This window comes from Molothrus ater, chromosome 2 (assembly GCF_012460135.2).
Source record: "Molothrus ater isolate BHLD 08-10-18 breed brown headed cowbird chromosome 2, BPBGC_Mater_1.1, whole genome shotgun sequence".
Taxonomy (NCBI): Eukaryota; Metazoa; Chordata; class Aves; order Passeriformes; family Icteridae; genus Molothrus; species Molothrus ater.
This window is the reverse complement of record NC_050479.2, coordinates 24,782,176-24,802,730: the sequence shown is the minus strand read 5'-3', so window position 1 is coordinate 24,802,730 and position 20,555 is coordinate 24,782,176. Positions and strand designations below refer to the sequence as shown.

Here is a 20,555-nt window from a genome sequence, read left to right as displayed (position 1 = left end):
TACTGTCCTTTTATGTTTTTTGAACATTGTAATTTTTTTTTTTTTGCAGTCCTTTGAAAATTGCTGTATTTTGAGTTTCTAAAGCAGGTGCCACGTTGTCCAAACTTGTAAAACTTCTTTTTTTCACAGTTTCACGCTAACCTTTTATTCATCCAATATTCCCACAGTTTTTTGACAGGATGAAGTGTTTCTGCTCGTTTCACATCAGGCCTTGAAAGGACAACTTTGGTTACTTCCTGCATGGAACCAGTGGCTTTTGGTTTGCTTGATTTGCTCTTTCCAGGGATTGACATGCATTCGTTTTTCCCCCTCTCCCTTCGTGTAGGTTTTGCATCCTTTATTCAGATAATGTTCCTGTTGGTTTCACTGAGTGTGCAAATATAGCTGAGTGTATAATAGCTGCAATATTGATCTAGAGTGTGGATAGGTTTTCTGCTTCTAAATTTATCTGATTTAAATACATTTGGAGCTGTAAGGAGAGGGACAGCACAGGTGTCCTATACAGCATTTAAATAGAATCAAAAGGATGACAAATATACAAATACAATTTTGTGTTTAGCTTCTTGGGAAGACCCTGCCTCTGAACCACCCTGAAATTCAAGTCCAAGTGGCAAACTGGTCTCCAAAATCTGCTGTTCTGTGTGGTGTATTAGAAGAGTGGTATTTACCATTCATATACTAGTTGACCAAACAGTGATATTTGTGGTTTTCAGAAATTTAGTTGCTGATTTGAGCTGTTAGATTTTCTTCTGGGACTTAGCAGCATCTCTGGAGGAATGCAGGTAGGTTTTATTAAAGGAAAAGTGACCTCCTGTTACCAGGGGAATAAATCTGCTATGAAGAGTGCCTATCCAGAAAAAAAGGTTTAACTAATATTTAAAGAGTGCTTTTGTGTTATGCCACACTCAGCCCCTGCCAATTTATTATTGAACCTAATATTGAAACTATTATTTAAATTTATTGAATATAAATATTTCTTTATTTATAATAATCCTTCTTTCAAGTACCATAATGAACTCTTTGCTGTCACATCTAGCTTCTTGCCACTTAGCAGGTTCCTTGAGCACAGAAATGGGATATGTGAGTTACTTGAAGAAGGAGCTTCAGTTGTGTGGTTGCTGATTAGTTTTTCTTCTTCCACAGGGAGAAAGAGGCTTGCCAGGACTACAGGGTGTGATTGGATTTCCTGGAATGCAAGGACCTGAAGGTCCTCCTGGGCCACCGGGGCTTAAGGTAAGAACTTCAGCTTTAGTATTCAAAACAATCAGATTTCCCTAAATTGTTGTCCCAAAAAAAGATAAAGCTTTCTCTTTTACATTTCAGGGTGATACTGGAGAACCAGGACTGCCAGGAACAAAGGGAACAAGAGTGAGTTCTGTCTTACTTTCTTGCAATTTTGATGTCTTTGGGTTTGGCTGCCTTCAAGTGCAAGAGGAAGTCTCTGAGTTAATGAATGACATCAACTTCAGCTGCACAATAATTTCAAAATTCTCACTTTTACCTTTGAAGTTCTTGCTGCATTGAATAGCCAGTACCTTTATTAATTTGCATTGTTACCTGATACTTGTCACTGTGTCAACAGCACTGGTTTTTGTATGCCTCTGTTATCTTCCTGACATACCAAAAGGCTTTTTTCCAGCTTCAGAATGAACCAACCTTATTTCCTCTTGCAAAATCTCCTTTATATTTGCCATCTACCCTTGAAGCACTCCAGCAGAGAAGCTGACACAGTCATGAGCACATATGTGCTGAAAAGATACAGAGCAAATTAAAGCCAGGGACAAAGATTTCTTAACTTTGCTAGAAGAGGCTCTGAATATCTGTGATCTTCCTGTTGTCATTTCTATTAAATGGGGCACTTATATAGCACTTCTTTTAGTATATTGTATTGGGGGCCATACCTGCTAGGATTTTTTGAGGTGCCAAGCTCTTTCTGAGAATTTTCACATTTCCTAATGTCATGATGAAAGAGAATTCAAATGACTTGCCCAGTAATGATGCATACATTTTCAGCTATACCCTCTTGCTCACAGATTCTCAAAATACCATTTCAGTTTTGTTCTCCATTTGCCTGCAGTTGCTGCAGCAAATAGAATTTACTGAATTAACTGCAGTTTATGAGGTGTTACAGACAGGATATTCTGCTAGATCAAGAAATCCATATTTCAATCCATGATATTCATGTTGACCTGGGGTATCCTGAGTGTTAATGTAAATTGGCACCTCCTGGCAAATGTATTTGTTTGCTGCAGAGTAAGTAAAATGTATTTTAGCAATTATGACGTTTGAAAGAAGCAAATACACTCTCTGAGCTCAGGATTCCCATAAATCTTTTCTGCTTCATAATATATGTTTTAGGAAATGCTGCATGGATAAGTAAGATGATAGCATGAAAATTATGGGCCAACTTAAATGCCTGATTCATAACACTGAAAAGCTGTTCAAGGAGAAAGAATTATCTCAACCTGGTAGGATTTTTGATAATAAGAATGAATTGATACTCTCGAGAGTATGAAAGACAGAGAAGCATCTTTATAGTGTGTTAACATTATCTTCTGCTATGAAGAGATGCCTACAGTAAATTTCATTTTGGGAACAATGTTTCTGAGAAGGGAACACCTGTGAATTCCCTTTACCTCTACATGAGGCTCTGATCTAGTTCTTACTGCTTAAAAAGTTAAAGAATTATAAAAGGTTGTTTTCAGTTGTTCATTACTAAGGTGACATATTTAAGAGGTTTTGAAGATTAGAGCTGTTTTGTCAAGGAAGTTTAAATGCTACTGATTTTTGCTGTCAGCAGTGGAGATGGAAATTGGGCTGCAGCTTGTCCGTGCTGTTTTGTGGCTTTGTCATTTCAGTTTGTGTTTTTCTCAATTGCAGGGCCCCCCAGGAGTATCAGGCTTCCCAGGAAACCCAGGCCTTCCTGTATGTATTAAATATATGTGTTTTTACAAGGAATATCAAACTTCTAGGTGTGACATCTGATCTGGATTATTCCTAATATTGCTAATTTCTTTACTTTCTCTTCATGTAGGGCATTCCTGGACAAGATGGCCCTCCTGGTCCACCTGGCATTCCAGGATGTAATGGCACAAAGGTGACATTTACATATGTTTATAACAGCATCTTTGTGTTGAAATTAAAAAACCCCTCAAGCATGTGCTCCCTAAACAAAACCAATTTTTCTGTTCCCCTTAGGGTGAAAGAGGTCCAGTAGGTCCCCCAGGTTTACCAGGACTGACTGGAAGTATAGTAAGTAGATTCTTTCCTGCTTGACTCACTTTTTTAAAGGCTGACTCTTGAAATGCAAATATAGCTATAGAAAATTATACTGAGTTTAAGATGTAATATATACAATATTGAGGAGCAATAACAACAACTATGTCTATTTTTTTCACAGGGACCTCCCGGACCTCCTGGAATGAAGGTACATTTTACTCTTAGAGTATTTATATTCTGCTTCTAACAATAAGAATTTGTGTGATCTCTACACCCTTTAAGACTAGCAGCAGGCTTTACTTAAGGACTGAAAAGTTGTCTTGCTTTGTTTCACTTTGTACTCTGTTTTGCAGCCCCACTAAATAAAGACAGTGGGGTGACCTCCTCACTTTATAACAATTGAACATATGCGTTGTTCCATGCAGGTCTTAAAAGGGTAAATGTTATAAGGATTAAAATAGAAAAGAAGTAGTGCATGCCATTAATTATGTATAAACACTATGGTGGCCACCCAATTGGGTATAAAAATTTAGATAAGTTTTATGAATCAAACATTTTTTATATTGACATTTGATGTATCTAAAAAGTTTCACATGGATGATGTTTGTGGAAGAAGGTTCTGTACCCCACAACATGAGAATCATCCAACACATACTGGACATTTTTCATATAGACAAAAAATCAGACTAAGTAAGTATCTGAGTTCATTTTGTGAACTGAAGAATGAAGCATTGAATGACATCCAAGAGACTTTTGTCTTTTAAATGAACAGATATTATCTGGAACTGTAAGCTAAATATAAGTCTAAAAGTAATCTCAAATTTGTAATGACATGACAACCCAAGTTATTAAAATGTCCATTTCTCTTACTCTCACATGGAAAGAACTCATTCATTATAGAAACACTGAAGTACTCAGATGCTTCTTCCCTAGGCATGTATGCATAGGTACAGAACTGAAATAAAATCACTAACAATATTGTAACTTTTTACAAAAACACAGGAAAAATGGGATTTTTACTCTCAAAAGAAGGGACATAAAGAAATGGATGGCAATCAGAATAATTTTCTAAAGAAGGACTTTCTAAAGTGTATTCCTTTCCTGAAGAAAAAGAACACCTTAAATGGCCTTTATGTCAAAATTAGGTGTAAGCATGAAGATCTCAGCGGGGGAAAGAGATTGTGAGGTCACCACTCCTCTCAGCAGCCAGGCCAGATGATCCAGTTGTGTGGTGACACTGTAGTAGTGATAGATTTCATGGGAAAATCATTCTGACTACCCATTACAATACAGGAAATGAGGTGTGAAGATAGTTATGGTACTGAAATCTCTTCAGGCTGCTTTAGAGTACATTTGGCAATTAAGGACTTAACTTTTAATATCTCTATGAGCTGAATTCTAGCTGAATTAAAAGAAATAAGGTGATTTTTTAAAGTCAGCTTTCCAAATGATTCCAAAGTAGCTAAAACTTTCCTCACCTGGTGGGTTTGAATATATTTGAATTCGTGCTCAAGACTTACTGTTTTTCCATTCTGATTATAGGGAGATCCAGGTGAAGTGGTTGGTCTTTTAGCTCCTGGCGTGCTAAAAGGTGAAAAAGGGTTTCCTGGCCAACCTGGACTGCCTGTAAGTAAAAATGATGTTGGAATAGCAGTAAGCTTCAACTAATATTATATCAGTATCATGAAATTACCATATAAGTATCACTTTCTTATGATGTCATTTGAATTTTTCATAGGGTCCACCTGGAGCTTCAGGGTTTCAGGGACCAATGGGACCAATGGGCCCTCCAGGAGAGCAAGTAAGTTTCCTTTCATGGTGATTTGCATTTCACTTAGAGATCTTTATTGCAGAAATTTTCTGGAAGGTGTGTGTAGCAGATCTTGGTTTGGATTTGGGAAAGATAAGGTGTGGTTCCAGACTTCATATTCAGCCTTCTGAGCTCTACCATGGCAGAAATTACTGAGCAACGTGGGTCTTCAGTAGCAGCTGCTCCTACAGTCCCCGTCTCTTCTTGCACTGTTGGAGGGTATTTTTGTGGGGGAGAGACTGTAACTCTCCTTGGTCGTCCTTTCCGCTCTTCCCCACTTTAATTTATAGAAAATAAGCTACATACCAAGCATCCAGATCAAAATCCAAACTTTTGCTGAGGTTATTCTTGTGGGTAGCATCACTGAGCATTACTGTGGAAGCACATTATCATCTATCTGTTATTATAATAATTAATGAGATATCTCAGATTCACTTTGTTACTATTTTTTAATTTTAACTTGTAAATTATGCACAGCAAGAGCAAAATGAAATTACTGGGTTTAATGAAAAGATCTGCCTTTTTGCTGTTTTCATAGAATAAGACATTATTCCACTTAGTGTACTCTCTACATGTGGATGCTAAAATGTATTATCTTGTAGGGTCCCCCAGGGCCACCAGGACTTCCAGGCGAGAAGGTAAGACTCTTTAATACAAATATTAAGTCCATTTGTTTATTTTATTTTTTAATTCCATTTGTTTATTTATTATCTGCATACCAGATCCTCAAAACTCTGGAAACTAATGGTCCTAAAGGTGTGGGGTTTTTTTTATACTTTGGGACCTATTTCTGTGTCTTAATGAACATCATAAAGAGAGATTTTTACCCCTTTTTTATTTTCAAATTGGTCTAGCCCTGTTATCTCACTTAATAAAATCAGTAGTAATTACAGCATTCTCTGGTTATTCGAATTAATTTTAAAGTGTCAACATTTTCACTAAGTGTTGGGTAAAAGAGCATATTGACCATAAACTTATTTGATGAATTTCAATCTGATTTTTCACCAGTTGCTGTGACTCAGGGCTTAAAAAACAGCAGGGGAGTTAAGACATGATTATTTATTTATTTATTTATATCACATATGCATTTAAAAGACATATTCTGACTTTTATATTCTCCCTTAGCATTTGACAAGTACATAATACCTTCATATGTTCATCTACATGTATGTATGCACTGCAAAAAAAAAAAAAAAAAAGACTAAGTGTGTGTAATTTACATTTTCAGGGCTACATGGGCTTGGGCTTTCAGGGTCCCAAAGGTGAAAAGGTAGGTCTCTGGTAAACTTCTAGAGAACAACTGTCAGAAATATTCTTGATACTTAGTTTTAAATGAAGTAAAGTCTTGAAATCAATCAATGGAGAAAATCAATGCTGTGATTTTTGGAAGACTTGAGTAAATCTGTAACTTACACCTAAATGAAAAGTCATGAGCAGCAACATTTTTTAATGTTGATTTGATGTTATACCTGACATTAATTTAGGTCACCATTCTGTTTTCCAGCTGTGCTGGAAAGCTGCTTTAATTTGCAGTGGGCAGATCTTGAAACATTTATTCTGTATATTAGGACTCACCATGAGATTTTTAAAAAATCAACTTAGTTCTAAGGGATGAGATTTAATGTGCTGTTCAGAATGATCAGAATTAATTATTGTAGGACTCTAAGGCCTGTCTGCCTTATTTTGGTTTGGCCATGCACACATTTGAAGCAGATTTTTCAGTTGTCCCCTTTTATTGTGTTTTGACACAACCAGGAAGAGGTTTCAGAGCACACAGAGTGGTTTACTTTTGAGTGAATCTAAGCCAAGAGATGTGCTCCAGGATCCCATTTATTCTCTTAATCAGCATCAAATGGGAGGTAATACATGTCAGCTTTAATCTGTTACCTCTCACACTGAGAGGTCTAGGCTAAAGTGCCTTATGTTGTGTTTGTGGGAGCCAAGAACTGCATGCATTCAAGGGCTATTCAGTAAATTCATAATGTGTCTGAACACTTCTCCAGAAGCTTTTCAGAGGGCTTTTGCAGTGTAAGTAAATTATTATTGCAGTGCAAGTATATTACTTAGGTAGGTTTTTTCTTTTTTTTTTTTTTAAACCACCACCTTATTAATGGATTTTGAGTCAATATTCCTACTGGATAGAATTTTTTGCAACATGACATGCTGTTGAAATTAGTTTAATGAAGTTTATTGAAAAATGTTGGAGAAGATGACATAGAAGTGTGTGGAGATTTCCTGGACTCCACAGGTTTTTCTTTAGCAAAAGATAAATGGTATTTTGCTGTGCATTACTGCTTGACAGAAATTTATGGAGTCTGTTCAGAGGTGATTTACTGTTAAAGATAGAGCTTGTGCACTATAGAAGGAGGTGAGGCTCTGACCCTGCAATGGACACATGCATACTAAAAAGTCATCCACAGTTATCATCTTGAAGTTGGCCTTTATGGACTTCCATAAAGCTTTTGGAGCACTGTAAACTTTGGGTAACTTGCCTTTAGCTGTTGACTTTGTGTGTCTGACCTCTTTCCTTCTAATTTCCTTTTTCCTAAAGGAGGCACTATAAAACTTTGGTACTATTGCTGTAATTATTTGGATAAGTTTGTGATATTTGGTTAATCAGTCTTGACCTTAAGAGTAGATTCAGAGGCCTTTCTTCAGTGCAGTCTCTGTTGGTAACTAGTTACACAGTAGTGACTTCTGTAACCCTTTGTCTTGCTGATTTTGTTGAAAAAAGAATTTTTAAAGAAACCATCTAGCTATATTTTTAAAAGCAAGTGGTAGTTCTCTTTAATCTTAGCCATGTTTGATCTCAGTGTCATTCTGTTTTCAATGGACAATTCTGGATTTGCTATTGACAGGGAGAACAAGGGGTAAGGGGTCCCCCAGGACCCCCAGGACCAGCACCTCATATGAAAGAAAAAGGGAGTGAAATCATAAAGGGAGAAAAGGTGAGATAATAAATGATTTAACTTCTTGTACTTTTCATTAAAGTATAATCTATAGGAATTAGCAAATAGAAGTGACACAGGAAAAAGAAAATACAAAGTCACCTAGAGCAAACTTTTCAAAAATTTCTGCTTGGTTTGCTTTATGGAGGAGTTTTAGAGTTCATTCTAGAAGTCTCTCTAAAAAATTCACAACAGATGGTAAATGCATCAATAATTGCATAAATAAGTAAGCAGCAAATGACTTTCTGAGGAAGGAGGATCGATAAGGATGGGATATTGTAAAAATATTCAGAAGGTTTGAATTAAGTAGCATATACTCAACTTTTCATACACACATTTGTGAAATCTTAATAATGAACTTTTCAATTACTGAATTAAGCAGTCAAAGCAGTATATATCAGTAAAATAAACTAGATTAATTCAGATTCGCATTTGATGTTTATCTAAATTCTTGCACATTATACCATTAGGCATAGTTCTTGAAATGGACAACAGGATTAAATGTGCTTTTGCTGAAATGAAGAATTATTTGCAACCTAAATGAATAATGTTTAAGTTTTTGTTTACTAATTTACATTTTTTAAATAATTTCATTAGGGTGATCCAGGCCAAAAGGGCGAACAGGGACTCCCAGTGAGTATTGAGTTAATTTTTTTACTACAATAAAAATGGTAAAGACTCTGATAATACCACTGAATATCTTTATGCCTATTAGTTAAAAGCAAATTTACTTTGGAATTTGGCAGTATTTTAATCTCATGAGTGTTTATTTTCCAGGGATTGCCAGGTTCAGGTTTCAAAGGAGACAAGGGTGAGCCTGGGCAGCCTGGTCCACGTGTAAGTATACTCAATTTTATCAATATCATAATTGCAGTTAGTGTATTGTTTCCATTAGCTAACTAAACTTAGTAACCATTAGTTAAACAGAAAATTTGCTATATTTCATACAAGCAAGTTTTGCTGTAGGACAGGTGTACAATCAAGGTAGTAGTAACATACAGTAATGTTAGTATGTACTATTTCAGTTAAACTAAAGACATTTAACTGTGGCTTCCAGTGCTAAAGGTGAAGGCAAAACTCCCATTAATCCAAATGGAAGAAAGATCTTCAGTCATTCCAGAATGGAAGAAAATGCAAAGAAAAATAATCACTCTGTAGGAGTGCTAAATGGAACATGTTGAATTTATTTCAAATACTCTCATGTGCAGTTGACAAAATAAGCCTGCTTAGCCTGAAGGTGGAGATTTATACAAAGAAAATGAAAGGAGCAAAAAATTCAGGTGACTGGAATCCTTTTGCTTGCTGGTTTCTAGCCTGGCTGTAGATGCTTAAGGACATAAGGTCTGTTACATTTGTCTGATCTGACCCATATCATAGTTTCATCCATAGAACTTCTCCATGAGTCATGCTGTATCTTTCATAGCTGAGCAGGTAGCAAAACTTTACTTTTTTTTACAAAAATGTAAAAATGTATCTAAAGTATTCTAAGTAATTCTGTGTTTCTTGAGGTGTGGGTCTTGATAAACAATTAGGCCCAGCACACCTATAGGCATTCACTTGTACTTCCATCTGAAAAAGAAAAATCTCCATTTCTACTATGTTTCAAAGATAGATGTTCTATTAACTTTTCAGTAAATTTATGTGATGGGATTATTTTTCTATCATATATATATTTTTACTCTTATTGTAAATGCAGGCTTGAGGCTTGAGGAATGGAGACATATTGGCTTAGAGCTTTTTGACGAAACCAGAGCATCTGAATTAGAATTTTCAGTTTCTGAAGAGCTCCCTGAACAAAGTTTCTAAGATATTTTATATATAATTGTCCAGGAAATCATATCTACTTCTGAAATTAAGCTAAGCCTTGAAAGATGATCAGATGTTACAATCTGATATTCTAGTTCATAGAAACTAAACTATATGAGTAATTCTGATCAAAGTGTATATTTGACGACTCTCTTGACTTTGCAGATCAAAGTTTTAATTAATCATTAAAAACTACTTGTAACCCTTCATTATAAGAGACCATAGCTGCACACCTCAATGGTGGTGGCCTGCTCACATTTGTTCTATCATTTTTGTCCTTCGATTGCATTAAGACAAAATCTTTATGCCTGAACTGATGAGATTATTTTTATACTGAATTACATGCACTGTTACTTTGTATATTAAGTGCCTGCATTTCCTTGAGTTTATGGGACAAATTCATATTGCTTATGCTACACATACAATCTAAGCACTGGGACACCAAATGAAAGCCAGCCACCACAGGGTCAGGCTACAAGCTGATGTCCCAGTCCTTTTATGGTGCAGAGGAAGGGAAAATGCTGAAAAGTAGGTTTGCCCATCCAAATCATTTATCACATAATTGTTAACTGCTTCAAGGGAATCTTCTCCCCTCTGTAGGTTGACACAGTGAACTAATAGTTGTAATTTAGTCTGGAGGAGGTAATTTTGACTTCTAGTGTATTATCTGCCTTATGATTTGAATTTCAGTGTGAGGGAAGTGGATTTACCACTACATTATCACACAATCGGATAGAGGACCACTCTCCAACACTTCTGCTGAAACTGAACCAATAAACATCCATGCAGAAATGTCTTGTGAAGCTGAGGAGCCTATATATAGAAAGGGATTGTTGTGAAGGAAAAAGATGGATCTGGTTCCAGTTTCTTGTGCTGTAGATATATTTTCTCTTGAAGACTCTGTGACAGGGAAATCTATGTTATTTCTGAATCTCGGAATGGATTTGCAGGATTTTATTTAATTTGCATCTTGGAGGGTGTTGGGTAATACAAGCACTAGGCGTAGTCACCATTTGTACCTTCTGTTCTTTTAGCTGAATTAGCACACTTTGATTAATGCATTGCAATAGTGATAATTTTGTTCTAGTATCCCACCCACTGTGTTCAGAAATTGAAGGTATGTGGTTGTCTGTTAAAACAGAGTGGAACTTGGTGTTTTACAGGGCAAGCCTGGAAAAGATGGTGAACCAGGACTGAAAGGAGAACCTGTATGTATTTTACTCATTTTCCAGTAATGTTTCTTATATTCAAAACAAAGAACTGTCTGTGTATTATAGATAGTTGATATTTTCTGGCCTTCTGAATTGTTTATTTGAAGTAGTTGCTTTCAGTGAATTTGTGACTTCTACAATTTTTAAACTTTGCTGCTGCCACAGCTAAGATCCACCTATATTTGTCTCTTCTGGTTGCACTGCCTTCTCCACACAGGGTTTGCCTGGAGGGTTTGGGATTCCAGGACGGCCTGGGGAGCCTGGCACAAAGGTGAGTAGTAGCAGCTTTTGCTTCCCTTCTCACAGAATGAGCTAACAGCTTTTGTGGTGTGTTCATTGATTGCATTAAGGCAGCGAATGCGCATAAAGCAATATTAATTGAATATTGCTTAACTGTATTCAGAGACAGTGAGAAGTCAAAATGAAGGTATCCCCAGGTTAGATCAAATCTGTGTTGATTTATGCAGGCTTTATTTTCACAAGCTCTTTGTCCAGCCAGCATAGGTGTAAGTGTACTTCCCTAAAACCTCCAATTTCTCCTCAAATAGTGCAAACCAGTACAGGCTTGCAAACTAATTACTACTGCTGGGTATTATAGCATTCCAGGTACTCACCATGTGGGTGTTGTTTAAATCTGTATCAAAGTGTTCATTTGTTGAGGAAATCTGATTTTGTTGGCAAAAAAATCTGATCTGGATTTAAGACATAAATTCTATTTTGATTTAGGGTGACAAAGGGGAGCGAGGTTATCCAGGACCTCCAGGAAGAGTAAGTAAAATAAATTTTTATTAATTTTTAGACATAAAATAAAATAAAAATAAATTTTGTGAAAGTCAAAGTGCTCAAACAATGAAGAAAAAAAGAGTTGCTAGTTATAGTCTGATCTTGTTCTCTTCAGTCGTGTCCATATTTTTCCTTAATGGAAGCAAAAGTTGGATGCAGTTCTTTAAAGTATGTTTGAAATGTGGGAAAGGAACCCTCAAAGAATATGAATTTCAAGTGTTTTGGACTGTGAATATTATAAGCATTGGTATTCAGTACACGTACCCAAAAGACAGTTCAAAAGAGTAAATCTGCCAGTTTTAGGGCTGTGGTTTAACCCAGTGGGAGCTAAGCACCAGACAGATGCTCACACACTCACTGTCCCTCCTCAGCATGGGATGGGAAGGAGAATTTGAAAAAGGTAAAATTCATGAGATAAGAACAAGTTATTAATAAAAATAAAGTTACTAATAGTAGTAGTAGTAATCATGAAGAAATGGGAGCTAAGAAGAAGAGAGAGGGAGGAATAAAACCTGAGGAAGACAAGTGATGCACAGTGTAATTGCTCACCACTTGCTGACTAATGTCCACTGAGTCCCTGAGCAGAAATTGGCCATTACACACAAGAAGAAACCAGGTGAACAATTCATAATTTTTGTAACACTTCAAATAAAAATGGGATTAGTCAGGAACAGATAGATTGGTGGCTCTGCTTCTCAACTATGAGAACAAATGCCCAACATCTGCTAATTTGGTTTGGAAAATTGTGCATACCTCCTGAATATTGTATTGTAAATATTAGCATCCTATATATTGAGCTCAATGTTAGCAAAAATTGGCTACATAATATTTTAAAATAAAAGGTAATACAAACTTAATGGATTAGTTCTTAGACCACGTTAAGGTTTTCTGGCATCATTCTTTTTGAGGAAGATGCTATATAAGCTCTCCACTTAATCCTTGAATTGATATGAAAGCATTTGAGTAGAATAGGAAATATTTATTTTCTCTGGTAATTCCTCAGCAGCTGCAATCCTCTCTCTTGCTGAAATGGCAAGTATAATCAAAACTGCTGAAAATTGTCAGTAAAACTAAGGTGGCCTCTGTACCATCAGATGAAGATGGGGGAGATGTGATGGCTCAGTTGCATGTTTCTAGTCTTTGTCCTGTGTTTTAGATTATAGATGCTGGACCACTAGATACCTTTGGTGAAAAAGGAGACCCTGGAGTTTCAGGTTTGCCTGGACTGAAGGGTCAAAAAGGTGAAAAAGGTATGTATTTTGTCTTGTCTTTTTAATTGAGTTAGACTTTTAGTTTTCTCACTAAAGGAAATTAAAATTGTACTATCTGTGCTCAGGAGCTTTGTTTGACAGTGTAATGTTCCAGTTATTGAATTGTTTTCAGGTTATTATATTTTCCGGTAGCTTGTAAGACACTTCTGGTTCTCACCATAGCTAAGATTGTCTTTCAGTTATAGATGAAAAAATTATAAACTGGGATCAGTTTTTATGACAGCTAAATTATTCAGTGAGATTATATAAGAAGTATGGAAATCAACATGAATATAAGGAAGGTAATTAATGCAGAGAATCTTGAGACTCCTTTGTAAAACTCAGTTGCTAATTTTTTATCCTAAGTTTGGCTTGCATATTTTAAAAATGTCTTTAGTAAACAGAAAAAGTCAAGCATTTCCCTTCCCATTTTCCCCATTACAGATCTTTGCCAATTCAAGAAAAATTTCTGGGGAAGTTGGCACACAGCAGTACCTTTTGTCTGAATGTATTTCTTGAAGATATATATAGATTATTTAACTTCTGATTTGATTTTGAATGGGAATATGCATGAATATGAATTTCAATTATATCTCCTAAAAGTTCACTTTCACTGGCATTGCAGAATTCATTACCTAATTGAAACCTTCTCTTTCTAAAGGCTTCCCTGGTGCACAAGGAATTCCAGGACCTCCAGGTATGAAATTATAACTACTGATTTTTTCACATTTGTCATGTGTTCTTGGGTGAACAGTCCTGAGGGATATTCTCCTTAGCTCCTTTCAGTGACTCTGCCTGACTTTCTGAACACCCAAGCACTGACCTCCCCAGGCTCTAATCATCCCTGCAGGCCCTTCCTCTAGATTGCTTTTCTCACATCTCTGATGTGATCCAGCCTTGTTCTTTCTGTTCTGCTCTGATAAGTGTCTGCTGAAATTGAAAATGTAGTGCAGAGTCCATCAGAGACAGCCCAGAGAGTGTGACCCCATGGGGCAAGAAGAGTTGTTAGCTGGGAATGTGTGGGAGTGTGTGCACATGCACCTGAGTGTGTATGCTCGTATCTTTGTCTGCCTCTCACTTCAGCTCTGTATGTGTTTGTGTAAGTATAATAAAACAAGGTTTGTAGAAAGAAATAATACTGACTTGATCAAAGTCATTCCTGAAGGCTTCCTGCTTTTTTGACTGTGTCACTCGGTCTAATAAAAGTTATTTCTTTTGCCTACAAATTTTGCCTTTTCCAGAGCCTTAACATCTTCCCATCCATGGTAACACTGCTTTTACGTATATAAGTACATGTACATGTGTTTGACCTAGACCATGATACTTGCTTTTTAAAAATTAGGCAAATCACCTCTGGAGACCTGACACTTCACACATCCTGCAGTGATACTACCATTACCTTCCTTGCTTTCATTTTCTATCTTGGCAGTGAGCTAGATACGAAATTAATGTGAACCAGGGTCAGATAGTTTCCAGGAAATTTTTCACAGGTTAGAGAGAAGATGCTATACACCACAGGCTGTAATGATAGCTCTTGGTCTGTAATTGCCCTGCAGAGATTGAGCTTTGTGTGACTTCTGTATCTTCCTGCAGTGTTGCAGATGACTCAAAATGTTTTAATGGTCAAGTGTAATGATGAGTTGTGAGCTGGAAGTCATTAAAATATGAAGACCTGTGTGACTGTACAAATAGCTAAAAGGAGATCTTATGCAGGGGTTTTGGTAGTTGTTTATCTGCTTCTCTTTATTGGCTGTTTTTCACTTATTATTCTTACAAAGCGTTTTCGTTTTAGCATTCCTTAAATCTGCTAGCATTGTTGAGTACTTATTTTTTGAAGTTATCAGGCATGCCCTCCCTTTATAGGTGTGTTTTCGATTTGGTTTTTTATGAGGTAAGAAAATGTGCAATAGTTTCTAGATGGAATAGCTAAGTTAACCCTAAACAGTGTTGCCACTATTTACTACCCAGCAAAGGTGTGTCCAGCTAAATCTCAGGAAAGCACTCTAATACAGATGAGGTTTGTTTGTTTAGGGACCTAACAGAAGTGATTTTCTCTCAGCTGTAGTGAGTATACAAACCCCTATTTTTTATAAATCACCAATAATTAAAATTCAGTCCCTTTTTCTTCTGCATTAACATTTTTCTATTTCTCTCTAAAACCCTGTGAAAGTTAATGTGTTGATAATGTTGCTGTCTTTTCACTTGTCATTTTTACATGTATCTTTTACTCTGTTCAAAGGTCGACCAATTCCAGGCAGGGTAGGATCACCTGGTGTCCCTGGAGAGAGAGGTGAAAAAGGTGAAAAGGGTTCTCCTGGATTCCCTTCACCTGGAATCCCTGGAAGAGATGGTTTCCCGGGTCCCCCTGGGTTGCCTGGCCCACCAGGACCTCCAGGCATAACAGGTAGGTAAAGCCCAGGTTGCTTTTCACTTTGAAGACTCATAATGCACATTAAAAAAAGAAGGAAGAGACAAGATTATAAAAGCTATTATCAGGATGCATCTGTGTCATGGAATAAACATATCTGAGTTGTTGATGAACCAAGTAAAAGCTGTTGCATAGTGTAGGAAACCACTTGTTTCCTTACTGGGAAAGCACAAGGATTATTTGCTAAATAAATACTTCAAAAATTTCTAAAAAATTCATTGTTAATTGTTAGAATACAACCAAACAATTGACCTTAATTTACATTGATTAGTTCTGTGTCCTATTGTGCCAATGTAGTGATATTTGTATATTTCAATTAAAAAAATAGCACATACTAATGCTGTCCTTAGCATAAAAGATGCTGTTCAGTGTGATGATTTACAAGTCTGCAGTTCCAGTCTGTGTAACAGATGGAAAAGGTGTGAGAACTGCTGTGTGAGGTACTAGTTTGCCAGAAGATTTCATTTTAAAATAAAATTATCTTAGAGGAGATTGGGGTCATGGAAAGGCTTTGGTTGGAAGAAACCTTAAAGATCATCTGGTTCCAACCACCCAACACAGGCAAGGATGACACCTACTAGATCAGGGTAAACACCTGCTTTATGGAATAAATGAAAAGCCAGTAATGATGGGACAAGAAAATAGTAACATCAGTAGTAATAATAACAACAACATTACACATGTTTTATTAGATTGTGATAAAGGAATTTTAAAGGGACAAATGGTTTTGCTCTGCAATGAAGCAGTAACCAAGTACATGTGGAAGTGGTCCATGCCAAATAGCTCCTTAAAACTAATGTTTTAACTCATAGAAAACTTTTACTATAGGTGATACTGATATTGTGAGTTCAATTATCATTCCAACATCAGGAATGATATCCCTATTATAATAGTTAGGGTACTTTAAAGCTATTGAAAGAAACATTATTCTCTGTGGAATTCCTAAACCAAAGATACTTTGATCAAAAACAGGGGAAGATGCCTGGTTGTTGCTGTGTTGCCAGTGAAGCAGTGCAAAATCCAGCATGTAGAATATGTAATTAAATAGCTAAATCTTACATTTTCCTAAAAATTTCCATTTTTCATGCAAATTATTATCATTGCTTAATTCTGCTCCTTCCCCAGATACTTGGAAGCAATTCTTTTTCATTTAACTTGTTTTCCAAACTTCATGTTAGCATTTTGACTGCTGGCTTTGGTCAAAATGATGTCATGCTATGTTGGGTCAGATCCTGCATCATATCATCAAACAGAACAAGCACTATTTATATTCTTATATCAAGCCTGAGAAATATTCTCATTTGTTACCTATTTCAGATCCTAACATAAGAAGTTTGTTGTTTTCAGGAAGCTTGATCAGTGTGAAGAAGTTAAATAGATGTTGACAAGCTGCTCTTACCTAAAAAGTTTCCTAAAATGTTGAAAAAGAGAAGTCAGGGTACAAAAAAAACTTTCTTAATGAATCTCTCTGAACATCAATACTCTCCATTCTCTTCAGGGTCAAAACATCAGTTTTTCATCTGCGATACCTTACCGAACCAAAACTTAAATTGAAAATAGATTTTATGTTGAAATTGTTTGTAACCTTATTATGGCACAACCTGTCTTTTCTGTGTAATTCTCAGGGTTTCTTAAGCAGTGTATATGGAATAAGAATACAAAATCACAGTTAAATTTTTCCAAGTAAATCCAATAAAAGAGTAAAATGCTATCCTGAGTTACCACTTTTCATAGGTAACATTTCAGTTAGGATGTAAATGCAACTCTATAATGGCAACTTGCACTTCTCAAAACAATATTTTTTGCAATTTCATTTCAGATGGAATTGATCAGTGCCAGCAAGGAGAACCTGGTGCACCAGGTAGTCCTGGACTTCCAGGGAGAGATGGATTTCCAGGAGAGATGGGAGAGAAAGGTAATCATATTTTAAAGTGATTGTATTCTAATGCATAGTAGTCTGGAGCTTGAGTATGTAAAGAGGCTGAGCAAATTAGGCTGGATCCAGAGAAAGCGTACTTAAAGTTAGTTAAATAGTTCATGGACATGGAAGATGTTTCTTGACTCTCTGGTGAGTAAAGAAGGATATTGTGCTTTGAATTGTGTGATATGAACTTCTCTTGGCCTGCTCATTGCTGGGAAGTGATAAAGGATGGCCCAGGGCTGCAAGAGGAACAGAAAGGGTTCAGTAGAGCCCTATGTCCTATGTAAATGGAGCTGTTCAAGGCAATTCAGGGTGTGAATTCTGAGATGCAGATTTAAAGAGAGGTTGAGATGAGTTGAGAATGAAAATGGTTTATGAATCATTGCCATGAGTATAATTGAAGATAAAATTTTAACACCTACAGACAACCTTAGGTTGGACATTAGGAAGAAGTTCTTCACAGAAGCGGTGATTGGGCATTGGAATGGGCTGCCCAGGGAGATGATGGAGTCACCATCCCTGGAGGTGTTTAAGAAAAGTCTGGATGTGGCACTGAGTGCCATGGTCTATTGACATGGTGGTGTTTGGTCATAGGTTGGACTCAGTGATGGCAAAGATCTTTTCTGACCTAACTGTGGGATTCTGTGAATAGGACTCCCAACCATGTGTTTTAGCAGCATTGACTAAATGAACATTTAAAAAAAAGAGCTGCAAAAATTTACATGGTGGTTGCTCCTTTCTAATCTCATTCTGTTCACTATTTTGGTGCAAAGTTATAGTGACTATAGAAGTTATCCTTTTTCTGCTTTAATAATTTTATTTTCTCTATACCCACTGAATATATTTATTTTCTTGTTTTTGATCCTCTTCAACCTTGTCCCCTTTAACCATTATTTTAAATACTAACCCTAGAATAAAACTTATGTTGATTTTCATGCTGTTCCTTTAAAAATTTAAAGAATTTTGAACATCAGCTTGCTGATATTTTCTCCTTGAAGCATGGAATTAGAAGCAGCAATTTATTTAAATATTAAATTGACATTTGCCCTGAATCCACCTGCTTGCAGTTGTCTTGAATCTTTTTGTTGTTATTCATGTCCTTTGTTGTTTTCTTTTTTCAGGTGACAAAGGTGAAGCCTGTGCCTTGTGTGATAAAGTAGGACCTCCTGGACTTCCAGGACCACAAGGGCCACCAGGTCCAGCAGGTAAAAACTCCTTAATAACCCAAGAATGAGCTATGTAGGCTAAATTCTAAATAATGCAGCATACATAAGAAAATTAATTACATTTTGTCCCACTAATCAAATTGCTTGTGAAACTAATGAAAGGACTAATGAAAGGAAGGTGGCATATTCCTATTTTTGGCCTGATTCCAAATTTCAAATACAATCAACTAGAATTACCAGGGAAGCAGAAACTGACCACAATGAAGGGTCTTTGCAAATTGTGGCCCAAATATTTTCACAGTGAGAAATAATGTGGGGACCATTTTCTTATGTGCTTAGGCTTGATAGTGACCCATATATTTGTTTCCAATTGCAGCACTAGATTCTGTGGCCCAAAAATAAGGGTTTTTTTTGCTACCATATGAGAGCAGTGCCGCATGCCAAAAATTGTATTAATTATATTATACCTAATGTTTGTTCTAGCGCTGTTCAGAAAAATGAATGTGGTTTAGTTAGTTTCAGTTCTGCATTGGTTACATGAATTGGTAAATTCATTCCTAAGTCAAATGAATCATCAGCTTCCAAGTTTATGAATGCAGGCATGCAACACAAGTTCATGAATCAAGACAGCCTCTCTGGCTTTAGCAGCATTATGCTGGTATTACTGGGGATGGAATGAGACACTTTACAGGGGATCACAAAGAACTCACATACAATGAGCTATTTGTGTGTAATATATTTTTTTCAATACATTATATTTTATGTAATAAACTAAGCCATATTTTTGTCTCTCTGAAAAGGTTTTCCAGGACAAGCCGGTTTCAAGGGTGACAGAGGCTTACCTGGACTTGATGGCCTTCCAGGGGTGCCTGTAAGTAATGCCTTGCCAAGTACTACTGCAAGGCATGTGATCAAAAAACATGTGATGATCAGTGTATGATCAGTGTATGATCCTAGTGTATCAGTGTGGTTGTGTAACAGTTCTCTTTAAAAACAACCCCCCCTGCCCCTCCCCAAAACAGTCCACTGATATGATAAAATTAGAATCAATTATGCCGTATAAAATAATGTAGGAAGAAGTGGGTTTGAACTGTAAGAGCTAAAAAAGAGCTGTCAGATATTGGTTATACTTCTGAGTTTATCCATCATAAGAACTCGGTGGGACACATGACCTTCTGCCTGAGCAAGCTAAGCAGTGGAGCTGGGTAAAGATTAGGATTTCTCAGGAAACAGGTGCAGGTATTCCCTGACCTTCTGAATTGTTCCAATAACATTTTGCTGGTGAGTACAAATATATTGAGAGAGAGACAGTGCCATCTAGTGTGGTGTGAGCAATCTAATGTTAACATGCAGCACACTATGGCAGTTTTGCTGAATTTTGAATCATAGAATAAGAGAAAATGCTGAGTTGGAAGGGGCTCAACAGGATCATTGGATCCAATGCCTGGTTCTGTGAAGAACATCCCAAACATCACACCATGTGCCTGAGAGAGTTGTCCAAATGCTTATTGAACTCCATCAGGCTGTTGTTGTGACCACTTCCCTGGGGAGCCTGTTCCAGTGCTCAACCACACTCTGGATGTAAATTTTTTTCCTGAAATCCAGCCTAAACCTCTTTAAACCTCCTTTAAACAGCTTCATGCTGTTTCCTCAATTCCTGTCACTGTTGACAAGAGAGATCAGTGCCTGCCCCTCCTCGTCCCCTCATGCAGAAGTTGTAGACTGATATGAGGTCTACCCTCATCTCCTCTTCTCCAGGCTGAACAAATCAAGTGGCACCAGCCATTCCTCATAAGGCTTCCCCTGCAGACTCTTTACCATTCTCATGGCCTTCCTCTGGATGCTCCCCAATAGTTTAATGTCATTTTTATTTTGTGGCACCAAAAACAGTATTCAAGGTGAAGCTGCCCCAGCTCAGAGCAGAGCAGGACAATCCCCTCCCTTGCCCAGCTGGCCATGCTGTGCCTGATGCCCCCCAGGACAGGGTTGGCCCTCCTGGCTGCCAGGGCACTG

At 36.9% G+C, this 20,555-nt stretch overlaps 1 protein-coding gene across 1 annotated transcript in view; it reads left to right on the top strand.

The window, feature by feature from the left end:
* COL4A1 (collagen type IV alpha 1 chain) overlaps nucleotides 1-20,555 on the top strand; it is a 120,047-nt gene that overhangs the window by 65,196 nt on the left and 34,296 nt on the right. The window contains 22 exon segments of the mRNA XM_036394681.2: nucleotides 1,144-1,233; nucleotides 1,324-1,368; nucleotides 2,881-2,925; nucleotides 3,035-3,097; nucleotides 3,199-3,252; nucleotides 3,401-3,427; nucleotides 4,762-4,845; nucleotides 4,958-5,020; nucleotides 5,632-5,667; nucleotides 6,258-6,299; nucleotides 7,888-7,977; nucleotides 8,575-8,610; nucleotides 8,755-8,814; nucleotides 10,947-10,991; nucleotides 11,212-11,265; nucleotides 11,721-11,762; nucleotides 12,934-13,027; nucleotides 13,689-13,724; nucleotides 15,267-15,431; nucleotides 17,275-17,370; nucleotides 18,498-18,581; nucleotides 19,343-19,413. Coding sequence (XP_036250574.1) covers nucleotides 1,144-1,233; nucleotides 1,324-1,368; nucleotides 2,881-2,925; nucleotides 3,035-3,097; nucleotides 3,199-3,252; nucleotides 3,401-3,427; nucleotides 4,762-4,845; nucleotides 4,958-5,020; nucleotides 5,632-5,667; nucleotides 6,258-6,299; nucleotides 7,888-7,977; nucleotides 8,575-8,610; nucleotides 8,755-8,814; nucleotides 10,947-10,991; nucleotides 11,212-11,265; nucleotides 11,721-11,762; nucleotides 12,934-13,027; nucleotides 13,689-13,724; nucleotides 15,267-15,431; nucleotides 17,275-17,370; nucleotides 18,498-18,581; nucleotides 19,343-19,413 — 1,422 coding nt within the window.